At 45.0% G+C, this 12,786-nt stretch overlaps 1 protein-coding gene and 1 pseudogene across 3 annotated transcripts in view; both read right to left on the reverse strand.

Moving 5' to 3' along the window:
- Positions 1-12,786, reverse strand: part of TXNL4B (thioredoxin like 4B) — a 152,461-nt gene that overhangs the window by 4,850 nt on the left and 134,825 nt on the right. For all 3 annotated transcript variants that reach the window (XM_086934481.1, XM_086934480.1, XM_086934479.1), the window contains exon 3: positions 12,512-12,663. In XM_086934481.1, the coding sequence (XP_086790607.1) occupies positions 12,512-12,663 (152 nt within the window). The remainder of the gene's footprint in view (positions 1-12,511; positions 12,664-12,786) is intronic.
- Positions 6,365-7,799, reverse strand: LOC147697799 (prostaglandin E2 receptor EP4 subtype pseudogene; annotated as a pseudogene).

A 12,786-nucleotide genomic window follows, 5' to 3' on the forward strand; every position in this document is an offset into this window, starting at 1 on the left:
TCCACACCGGTAACCAATGGGGGAGGTATGCTTCCACCCTTCAGAAGCAAGCTTTGTGGGTCCCTGTCTTCCCGGTACCAGCTTTCTCGACCCGGACAGCACAAAATGGTTGCTGTCGACCAGAGACACATTTTTGCCCTCCTGCTGCCGAGCCAAGCTCAAGCAGAGGAAGGCAGCACAATAGGCATCCTGTCACAGGGAGGTGTAATCACCTCCCAAACAGGATTTAGTGTATTAGAGCTGGGTGCGTGCACTTCCAAAGTGCCTGAAAGTCTGCACAAGGGGCTCATATGGCTCCCTGTACATAGTCCAGCTCAAACCAATTCTGGGAGCCATTGGCTCCTGCTCTGGTGTGAAACTAAACAAAGGACATGGGAGTAACCTCCCCACTGTCCTGACCCTCCCCTGAATCTTTCCAACCCTCTCCTGTGGGCAAAAAAGGGCTTACTCGGCTGTAGGACCCTAGATTCGACGTGGACAAGATTCTGAACAAGAAACCACTGACCTTCGACTGTCTGGACACTCTGGACTTCGCCTGGGCCCAACTTTGTCTCCCTCTCCATCCAAAGTATTGTCTGTGCCTGTGCACCATACAGGCTCCGTGGAGGACCTGTGAAGCATCTAGGACATCCGAAGTATCTCCCTTGGGGTTAAAGAGTCACTCCCCTGCATTCGCAGGCATCGTAACGCAACTGACAGATCTGCTGATCCTGAGCTCCCGCGGACTCCGAAAGCTCCAGCAACACAGGAGGTGGGTTCCTACATTCCATGAGGTCGAGCTGCCCTCTCACCAAGTTCGAGGCCAGTATCTCTTGTGGGGACCGCATAACCTGAACCCCTGTGCACAGCGTACATTTGCAAGTGCATATGCTTGATGGTGTTCCCCCAACTTCATACATTGGGCTGTTATTAGCCCAAACCTCACATTTTGCACATTTCGTACAAAGGACTTCTTCTTCACACTCCGTGCACTGCAAGCTGTTGTTTTGCGAAACTGCTAGGAGGTCCTCTCGCAACTCCTGTGCCTTTGGTCTGTGGGTCCATTTGAGGGACAATCCTGATGTTCTTGGGCTCCCCTGGTTGCTCCAGGCCTGCCCAGACTCCCATTGCTGTGGCGAGTCCTCTGATCCTTGCTGGACCAGACCGTAACCTTTCTTGACCTTCTTCATGGGTTGCCGTTGCCAAGGCTTGTTGGTGCTCCTGCCGGACACGGACCCTCAGCACTCAACGTCCTTCGTGGGACAGCTCATATCGGCTCCTGGTCGTCCTAGACGTCTCCTGTTCCCTGCTGCTGTTGAGTCAAGGTCTCCTCTTTCACACAAGCACCCGACATCGGTGAGCATTCGTATACCGAGCCGCTGTTCACTCCTGAGTGACCCAGACTCTGTCCCCTCTGCTTTCAGGTTCCTTCAATCAAGAATCGACCTGCGGATTCCACCGGACACCTTTCTTCTTTCTGGCAGTGGCATTTCTTTGAAGACTCCCATTGAGAACTACGGCGGTTTCCGACGCCACTTCAGCTGTAGGCACCCAGCTCCTCTGGGATAGGTAACTCTGGTACTTCTGTATCCAAGGGTGGGGTGGCTCTCCAACCTTCTATGTTCCGAAGGGTTTCCTTGTAATCCACTGGGAAGGGTCCCTAAACTTTAAAATTGCAACTGTGATTCTCCCATTTAATTATATGTAGCACGCAGTTGTGTTCTCACACTGCACCCATCCTCCTTGGGGTCCCTACCTACTCACCTTGGGTGGTTCCTTGGGGTCCCAGTGATTCTCTACTCCCTAAACACAGTCTTGGCTCGAGTCGTAGTTCTTATACCACTATTTTAGTATATGGTTTGGTCTCCCCCGGGAGCCCCCTGTGTATAACTGCTACTTACGATTGTTTCTGTGCTACAGTATTGTGGGTTTTGTGTTTATCTGCATGGAGCAGATACTGTGAGATATTTAAGGTGTTATAATAAGGTGTTATAATAATAAATATCTATTCTATATCTATTCGACTTTCATTTAACCAATAGTATAAGGTTGCATTCTGGTAAAACAATCTGCTTAACATTCCTTCATGACTTAGCCTGAAGGTTGCTCTCCACAGCTACCACTTGAATAGCTTTCTAAAGGTTATCTTTGACCTCTTAAATCATCATAAGGGTTGTCTGAACTGGTGCAAGATGCCCACTTTAATTGGTGAACATCATATACCAGGCAACCTTCCCACACTGTGGTTACCCTGCATATGCATAAACTGCAATGGGAAGAGCTTCACAAGAAAACATTTGTGTTTTTTGTGGTACTCTACCTCCTCTTGTTCCCCGAGACAATGGTGTTGTCCCTGTTGCCAACCTGCTGCTAATCATGAAAGCAGCAGCAATTCCTGGTTCTCCATGCACAACAAATACGCTGTCCCCCAACGTATGTACCACCAATGTAAAAGAAGAAGAGGAGAGAGAAAGTACAGTTGCTGGTACCACCACAGGAGGCTTCTCCTACAGGATCTGCTGCTACTGGTTTTCTGACCACTATGTGCACTCTACTTATGGCTCAGTTATGGATGGCTGAAAGAGAAAGGGAATTTAGAAAAGGCACTGCCTGCAAAAAAAATGTCTAAACTAGGTAGACATTCATCTGCAGACCTTACACTCCAGTAGCTTCTCAGCTACTCACTGTTCTTTACTTTGATCTTTGTGTTTCCTTTTGCAAAATATGAACAACAATAAAAAGTGCTATCACAATGCCCTATGTTCTCTAACGTATCTCTAAGACACTACCCTACTTATATACTCTGGATATTCTGTTCCCTACTTCTCATTGGAGTTTTTAGCCCAGTTCCAATTCATCAAACACCCATGGAGGCTACATCACCTGGAAAGTTCTTAAGTTTTTAATCCCAGTTCTAAACTTAGTTCACAAGTTATTCTTCTTGCCCTACAATGTAACCTTAACAGCACCACTGAACATTGTAAAGGGTTGGTCTGAATTGATGTAGCGATCCGTGTTCAGGTCTTCTCCTCTAGAACTGCAGAAGTGGAAAGCTGTGATTGAGGATTTGGGCGGGGCTTTTATGGACCAACACTGCCCAGGATTTTTTTTTTCAAATGAACAATTCCATTTTATTGTGATCTCCAAAAACATTTTGGCCAGCACAACAGCTTTCTTGACGCACCATCAACATCGTGTTCAAAATGTAATCACAACAAAGCAATTCACATACACACTTTAAGCAACAGAACATGCTTGATATTATGTTTTGATAAATCCTGAACAATTCCGCACAGAAATAAAGGACAACAATGCTGCAAGACCTTGAAAAGAGTGTGTCCATCACTGGTACCAGAAGGTTAAATCCATACTTTTTTTTTTACTTTAATCAACCACTAAATAAATTATTTGCATTTAGTGCCATTGTTTGTATCCAATGTGGACGTCCTGAGAGATGGTCTGGATCCGACTGTCTTTGACCAACTCCTGCAGAAAGACAGTAGCCTTTGTCTCCTCGTACGAGCTTAACTAACAAAGGTGCCCGATTCCACAAGGGAATTAGACAATTCTTTAAATTAACACATAACCTACTGTAGTGTGCACTGAAATATATTTTACTGCATTGCACTGCACAGTACCCTTTGAGTTTCTAGGTGTCGGCAAACAGTTTTAGATCGGATTTGCCAACCCCCTGGTAGCAGTTGGGAATGCAGTCAAATGAATGTCCCTTGTTTTTCAGTACACATGTACTTATGAATACTGCTAGCAGTGGTTCGGCCATGAAGTGTAAACCATGTGGAGGGTAAGGGGTGACAGCTAAAGAGAATGGAAATATTTCAGTTTATCTACTACAGCACAGTTGTTTAAATGACAAGTTCCTTCTTGCTGCTATTACCATTACCATTTCCCTTCACATAGGCATTAAAGCAATTATGAGGAAACAAAACTCAGGCTGTTTTGTGCCTGCTCAAGGCATGTTAAACCTGGGTCCATGACGACCAGAGCCATTACAGCCAGCAGATTTTTAGGCAAACCTCCATGTAAACTGTTCCAATTTAAATTTATTCTAAATAAATGCATTGTATTTGGCGGTCCTAAAATCCAGACAACTCGAGCCTTGGGGTCCAAATCCTCTACTCAAAACTTTAAAGCAAGTCTTGAAAATAATTCATATTTATTCTTCCTTCAAAGAATCCATTTGCATTTCTTATGTGTATCGTTAAAATGGGATACCTTACGAGGAACTGTTTTGCAAAGTTTAACTTGAACTTGTAATTCTGCTAACAGTATGTTTGTTCTCTTGCTGAAGACTATCAGTAAAATGGTGATTATTTTGCAACTGTATTTTGCCAATGTCACAATGGTAGACTCTATTCTTTTTGAATTGTTTGCATGCTGAGCCAAGGATTGTGATTTCATGACCAAAACAGGGCACTCAACAACAAAAACACCAATAGCTTTACAATTAACATAATTAAGTGAAACTTTGCAAAACAGTCTTTGAACAAAAGCTACTTTTTATCGATCGTTTCCCTTTTAAGGACATGAACCATATTATATATATATTTTTTTAAATAAAATGAAGATATTTAAATATGTGTTTAGGAAATCTCAGAATATGTAAAGAATTGTGGATCAATCGATGGGCTCGTCTTCCACCTTTGTTTTAGGGGTACTTCTTTCATGTGCTTTAAATTCTCTTTTGGGTTATCTGGGAACATGGAGTAACAACTAAAACATAATACTATGCTCTTCAGTCTCAGAAAACCAACTGTAGGACAATGGCAAAAGTGCACTTTACATAGGATGGTGAATGGTTTGAATTTTCATAAGCCCTTAGAGGAGTGGACAATGATTTGGTTTGTATTATATTCAAAGAGCTGACATAATAACAAAGACCGTAAATACATTTTTGAGTTTCAAATATTGTTCAGTTTTTTAGACAGTAACTCACCAGCATAAATCAATGATGTGAAAAGATAAGTGTTCCATTTTCAAAAGACTACATTCAAATTTGTAATGTGACCGCTTGCTTAAATAGAACACAATCATATGGGTTTGATTTGATCTTAAAGTACGTGCTTACTGAGGATCAGAGCATCCTTTGGGACACAGTAGTACACGTTGGGTTGGGTTGGGCAGTGGAATATCTCTGGAAGAAAATGAAACAGCACTGAAGGGAATGGCTGAGCCTAGGTCTGCGATGAAAGAAGCTCTTCTGAAGATCTAGGTCATGACAGCCTGTCCGCGGCACTGTATCGCCTTGATGAATCCATCTAGTAACGGATTTTTAAAGTTATTAAACCCCAATCAAGCTTCATTGAACAAATGACATTTCTGAAATCCTTATTGTTGGTAATTTGAAGTAATTTGGGATGCGGTTATGGGAAGTGGACTTCTGTTCTTACTAGATTTCTCCTTTAATAAACTTGCTCAGGAAGTAACTTCTCAAGTAGCTGAAGATGCGACCATGCATTGCTCTGTTCACTTTCTACTGAACACAATTGCTTGGCCTGCTCTACCTCGCAAGCAATCAAAATATGGCGTGGTTCCCGACTTAAAACCCAAAGTCACAATGAACCCCAACTATTTGGAAAGATCTAGTCCAACAGGGTCACTGTAAAGGCAAGAGAGTTGGTATTTTCATCTAATCGCTTAACTGCAGCTCCTCCCTGAGGTCAAGGCGAACACAAATATGTTTTCTATCAACCCAGTTTACAACACTTGGCCCCACACATTTGTAACTGTGCACTGATACTACAACATGAAACTACAGAACATGTCCAGTGAAGAATTGGTTCAACTCGCATGTAATTAACAGTAACTTGAATATGGCACTGGATATTATTACACTTGCTGATCTGAAAAATTCACCTTCTCATAGAGAAGAAAAGAAATAATTTTCCTATGTACATAGCAATAAAAATTCACATTTTAACGCATAGTTAGATACATTAATATCAGCATGTAGGTAGTCAAATTGTCTTTGAAATGCACAGTACTGCCACGCCTTCAACCACAATAGGCTTCAGTTCTAAAAAGAAAGACTCTTGACCTTCTTACGAAGAAAGTAGAGCTCATTCCAACTACAAGATACCACCACCAAGATCTAGACAACACAAACCAATGTCATTTCAATCAATAGCTGTTTCGGAATGTACTTCTCTGTGACATCTGTTTTCAAACAGCTTAGTCCACTCTGTGACATTCATCTTTCTGGAACAGCGGAACTATCCAGAGGTAACACAACCACGTCCTGTCAGGTTGTGTAACTGACAGTGTGACTCCCAGTGAAGGAAGTGTCTTTCATGCAATGTGCATTTCTGCCAACTGCACCCGGTCATTGTAGAGTTTGAGGATATGTCTGTGAGCAATTGATTTACCACTATATACATTTTTCAGATACATTTACTGGTTTGTTTGGAAAGGTCACATGAAGGTTATTGCCCTTCGGGGAGGTTCTGTTTGCTGTTCTTGTGGTTCTGCTTTCTTTTACTAAACAGGACTGCCCCACATCAGTTCCCTGTGAGGAGTCTGACAAGTCTGAGCCACGCAAGTTCCTCTCCGATGTCCGGGACAGACCCGCACCAATAGTCGTGCCTGGCAACGTGTTGCTGCCCTTCATACTGCAGTCACTCAGCTCCAGTGGGTAAAGCAGCGTCTGTGAGATGCTGGTGACCTCCCTGAGCTCCCGGGAGACGAAGGATGGTGAGTGACTGTACAGGACTGAGGATGTCCTCCTGCCCTCCACACAGTTGAAGCTGCCCCTTGTGGGTGATCGCCTGCCTCCTCCCATGCGACAGAAGAGGCACTTGATCTTCTCAATGAGCTTCACAAGTACGGTTTTTCTAAGCAGAATATAGATCCAGGGGTCCAGGATAGGGTTGACGGAGGCGATGCGGATGGCCTGGAGATCTGGATTCCTTGTGATATCAATAACAACCTCTGGCTGGTACAGCTGGTTAACGAAGACCCGCACCAGCAGCGGTATGGAGCAGATGAGCACGACCACTGAGGTGGCAATGAGCAGGATGACCATCTGAATCTCGGCCCTGGCCATGCGGCGAAAGCTGTGGCCCCGGCGGCGAGAGGCGGTGGGCATCCGCGCCCAGCAAGGTGTGGCGCACGAACTGCCGGTGCATGCGGATGAGCGCCGCGCACACCAGCACGTTGCAGAGCACGGTGGCCAGGATCAAGAAGGAGCTGAAGCCCGCGTACATGTACGAGTAGGCAGCGTGCCGCGACACGTTGCTTCGCCAGTCGATGAAGCACCAGGTCTGCAGGTACTGAAATGTGGACTTGCCCAGGCCCATGTTCGGCAGGGCACAGAAGAGGACATTAGAGGCGTAGATGGCGCAGAGGGTCAGACCGGCCAGGCGTTTGTCCACATAGTGGCTATAGAAGTAGGCGTGGTTAATGGCAAGGTAGCGTTCGATGGACATGGCGCAGATGATGGAGAGGCCCGAGAGGCCAAAGAAGAGCAGGATGAAGGAGCTGTACTCGCACAGCTCGTCCCCACCGGGCCATTTCTGTTGGACATAGGTGGCGATGGTGACTGGGCTGACCAGGCAGGTCCCCAGCAGGTCGGTGAGAGCCAGGCCGCACACCAGAGTGTAGAAAGTTGTCTCCTTCTGCTCTTTGCGGCACTTGCACAGCACTACAATAGCGATCAGGTTGCCCACCACACCAAAGATGAACATGATGGCGGGGATGGTGATTGACTTGCTGGACCCCGATGTTGGCACCCCACTGATGAGGGGCTGTAGAGCCCAGTTGCCCATGGAGTTGTTTAGAACATCTGTCAGGTATCCCCCCTCCATTTAGTCCTCAGCTGTACACAGGTGGGAGCCTCAAACCAAGAACAAATCCTTCAGTTTAGCGCAATACAGCTCTGCGGCTGCTCTAAAGTTCAATCAATCAAGCCAACTTAGGGTTGTCTCCTGCAAGGAAACAGGGAATATTCTATTTTAAAAAGAAGGCGTGTGAATATATGTGAGAACCAGTGCTGGGGAAGGGCTTCTCATAATCAGTCGAGCATCCAGATCACCTCACAGTAGGCGTGTCCAACCCAATTTACGCAGACTTGTTTGTCGTTGTGAATCTTTTTCAGCCAAAATGGAGTCTGGCCAAATAACACGTAAAAGTGTATTAACCCTGTGCTGCTTTTCTTAGATTCCCTCTAACTTCTGCGCAGGACTGCGTTTGTAAAGCTGGCTAAAAACAAATCAAGTGGTTGTATTCACAATGCAATCAAGCTGTAGTTGAGAATTGCAGCACATCCGCTTTCCTGTTTATTGATACTTCCCCAAAAATAATGTCTTAAAACGAAATGTAAGCCAGTGCATTTCGTTCGTCAAAAGAAAGCCCCGGTTGGGGTTGTTTGTGTGGAAAAGTGCCCTTTTTCTGAGGGTCTTTGAGGTTTGAAGTTTCAGGTTAAGTCCTCAAGGGAGATCACTTTCCCGGGTCCTGCCCCTTTCATAGCTCTAACTTGTTCTCCACAGTGCTGGCCGAGGTCTGCTGCTGAAAGTGCCAGGTGCTCACTCCCAGCCTTTACCGCTCTCCCGTGGGCGTGAGTTACAGACTTTGAAAAGGTTGCAGCTCCTCTGCACGGCGTGAGCTCCAGGTGGCCTGGACTTTTCAACAACACTGCCCAGGATGAACATATGCATCACTGACCACCTATGAGAACAGGAGCTCTCATGGGATGATGGAATCAACAAGTAAGAGCGGTCACTGGAAGATGGTGGTGTTGCTCTTACTGTTCCTGGTTTTGGTCTCTGGCCTGCTTCCTGAACCACAAGTACCCAACTGATTATGCCTCTTGACTTCTATTGTGTAGAACTCCATCCTGAATGGCCAATCGATTTTCAAGCCATCCCAAATCATGTTGCTAAGGACATATTGTACTGCGGCACACATACTTCCATACTGATCAATAGAATATTGTGAAGTGTCACACACACACAGACATAATAATCAATGAAAGCATTTCACAAAAGTCAGGTATGGAAGCATGAGATGGCGGGGTATCGTTTGCCCTAGACCCTATGGTTTCACAAGCATCATTAGTCATATTGTCTCTACTTACTGTAATCAGTCATGTCCTCTGACTTCACCCTCTCCGTTCTTGTACCATGGAACTTTGTCGGACCCTGAAAAACACACAGATCAACCCTCTCCTGATAAAAACCTTCAGTGGACCCCACCGCCTCAAGAATTTCAGACCGATCTCCATTCTCCCTTATCGGGCCAAAATCATGGAAAAAAGAGGTCAACAGCCAACTCACCACCTTCATCGAAGAAAACCACATCCTCGATTCCTCCCAATCAGGCTTCAGGAAGAACCACAGTACCAAAACCACTCTCCTCACAGCAACAGACATCCGCACCCTCATTGACACAGGAGAGACTGTGGCCCTTATCCTCCTAGACCGCTCAGCGGCCTTTGACACGGTCTCTCACCACACCCTAGCCCTCAGACTCAACAACTCGGGAATCTGGAACAAGGCCCTCAACTAGATCCTCTCAAGCAGAATGCAACGCGTCAAGACTCCCTCCATTTCTCTCAGAACCAACTCCAACCACCTGCAGAGTCCCACAAGGATTCTCCATCAGGCGAACCGGTTTAACATCTACATGGCCCTGCTCACATCTATCGTCAGTGCACACAGACTCAACATCACATCGTATGAAGACGACACCCAACTCATTTTCTCCCTATCCAATGAACCCAACATCACCAAACGCAAATTTCAAGACGGAATGGAAGCTGTCGCCAGATGGATGAAGAACAGCTGCCTTCAACTCAACACAGACAAAATGAGGTACTCATCAGGGACCCACACCGCAATGCCTGGAATGACACCTGGTGGCCCGCCCTCCCCCAAGGAAGACACACACAACCTCAGAATCATCCTGGAGTCCGAACTCAAAATGGATTTCCAGATCAACGTCATCACCTCCTCCTGCTACCACACCCTCCGCCTCCTCCGTAAGACCTTCAAGTGGATCCCCCCCGAACACAGGAAAACTGTTACACATGCCGTCATCAGTGATAGCAGACTGGACTGCGGCAACGCACTCTACGCCGGGATCAACAAAAACCTCACCCGTAAACTCTAGAACGCCTCCACCAGGCAAGTCTTCAACCTACAGTGCCACTGCCACGTCAGCCAACTCCTACGGACCCTACACTAGATCCCCATTGAGACGAGAAGCACCATCAAGCTTCTCACCCAAGCACACAAGACCCTCCACAACACCGGAGCAGCCAACCTGAACCACCACCTCGCATTCCACGCTTCCCAGCACTCTCTCCCCTCAGCCCAGCTCTCCCTCGCAACGGTTCCTCTGATCAAGAAAAGCAGAACAGGAGGGCGCTGCTTCTCCATCCTCGCAGCCAAGGCATGGAACTCCCTACCGCTCCACCTCCGACAGCCTGCATCGCTCAAGACCAAGCTCTTCGATGGAACTCAGTGAACCTCCAGGATCAGCGGAAACCCCCCTCTGCCCCCAGCACCTTGAGACCCGTTCCGGGTGAGTAGCCTGTACTTTAGGAGCCCCTTATTGATTGATACACATCAAGGATAATGTCAAACGTTTTGGGACTCTGCTACTATATGATATTTCTCAGCCTGTAACAGTGTCCTGTAGACACTCTGTATTCTTCTTTTCTCCCCCCTTAAAAGTGCATATGAGGTTCAGGTAAAAGCAGTTTTGTTCCATCAAAATACTTTTTTCATGCATGCACATCCAATGTAAATTATCTTAATAGTGGTTATGCCTATACATTCAGTGCCACTATTTCTTTGCTAAAATTTGTTTTGGGCAGCACCTCCTTCCGTGATTGAGTGCAGATGCTGATTTTGTGCTGGTTTGTTTGTCATGTTTGCTAACAAGCAACAAGTGAGAAAGACATTAAGCTCTTTTTAATGATGCGGTTTTATTTTCATGTCCTAATGGGTTCTTTTTCTCTTAGTTTTCACTTTCTCTCACTCTTTGTCTTTTCTCTTTCCTCCTCCTCTCTCCTCCAGTCAATACTATAAAGAGTTTCTCATATACAGCCACTGCAGACATCTCCTTCTTTTGGCCCTTCTTACCGTTCTACTCCTTCCCTTCCTAGTCCTTATTACGCTCTCCGCTTCCTACACCCATCAATTCTCCTTCGCTTCCTACAAACCAGCAAAAGATGGTAGGTACCTACATATGGTAAGACCATATATGTCTCACATGTTTCCTACATGCTCGCACATTGATAGTCTTACACTTGCAGACATATGGGTTGATCTTTCTCTGTCATATGTGCATGGCAGAAAATGGCCAAGATGCACTCCTACAACTTAGACTGAACCATAAACTTGCTCTAAATGTTAAGTGTCAAATCACTCACTACCTTTCGCTTCAACTTCATTCCAGGTTGTAGTAATAAAACAAGAAAAAGGGCTTAATCTCGTGTCCTCAAGCACCACAGTACATGTACAGACCAATGACAGACATGTGCTCTTTCATCCATAGCACTCCCAAGGAGAAGCACTCTTTTCTCTACTGCAAATTAACTTTACAGTCACATTAGAGGTATGGAGTGTTTTATAAATGCAACTACAATACAATACACCATTAATTGGACTCAAACTTAATATCCTATATAAGCAACATATTCAAAACATATATAAATTAAGAGGTTCATACATTTAGGCAAGTTAGCTAAACACAACAAAATATTACGGGGCTAGCATCGTTTGGAACTCAGATACAACTTCAAATACAATTATCATGCTTATATAGTAATAGGCCTGAGAACAAATAACTGTGCCCACACTGCCAATTTTATCCTAATGGACAAAGGTTTAAGTGCTCTAAACTATTTTCATACACACACTCGGTTCTCTTGGCTTTACTATGGGCTGTGTTTAGACAATGTGAAAAAGGTGTAAGATCGGCTTTTCCAATCTTTCAAGTTTGCTTTAACACTGGCCTTGACTTCTAGGTGCACCTGGGATGACTTGGAGGCATCTCACTTTATTTCTGATCCTGGACAAATGGGGATATAGGAGGGTTTAGATTTATAAACTGCCAGGAAAACCCAGAATCAACAAAAGCGCAAGTAGCAGGGCTCTGAAATAACAACACAACAACAGACAGTATGAAGATACCATGAGATTTGTAGTCAATGATGGGATTTGTGTATTTTGTTGGGTCTCCCATTCACCACAATTGTCTAGAAACATTGAAAGTCGCAGACAATACCTAGTAATGAGCTTCACCAATGCCCAGTGCATTCCTCAGCTTCAGAATTTACATTGAATAAATTGGCCTACGGCTGTCAGCCTGAAATACTCATGGGTGTCTCACTGCTTTTCCAGCTGTAAATATTTTTTTTTTTTACAGAACAGACTGTTGTGTAACAAGCATCTTTAGGTACAACCAATTGGTCCGAGAACATGATTAAATTCTCCCTGGAGGAATTTAAAAGAAGCATTCTACTGTTCTGTACTGAAGCCAATCTAAGACTAACCCAGAGCACATAACTCACCCGTAATCAACTTTCATATGCTGTCCGTTGAAGAAGAAAACCGTGGAAGGAATAAAACTGATGTCAAAGTACTGGGTGTAAATAGTCACTTTATCTACATCCACGAGATAAATGGTTGCCATCTTACTCAGGTCATGGGCCGTCTTTGCAAGCTTTGTAAATGGAAAAAGGCACAATGCGTCAATTCATTGTTTTTTTAAGAGCTGAACTGTGCAACTGGTTACATATCTTAAGAACTAACTACATTTCGAAACATACTAACAATTCTACTTTTG

The sequence above is a fragment of the Lissotriton vulgaris genome, chromosome 8, assembly GCF_964263255.1.
Source record: "Lissotriton vulgaris chromosome 8, aLisVul1.2, whole genome shotgun sequence".
Classification (NCBI taxonomy): Eukaryota; Metazoa; Chordata; class Amphibia; order Caudata; family Salamandridae; genus Lissotriton; species Lissotriton vulgaris.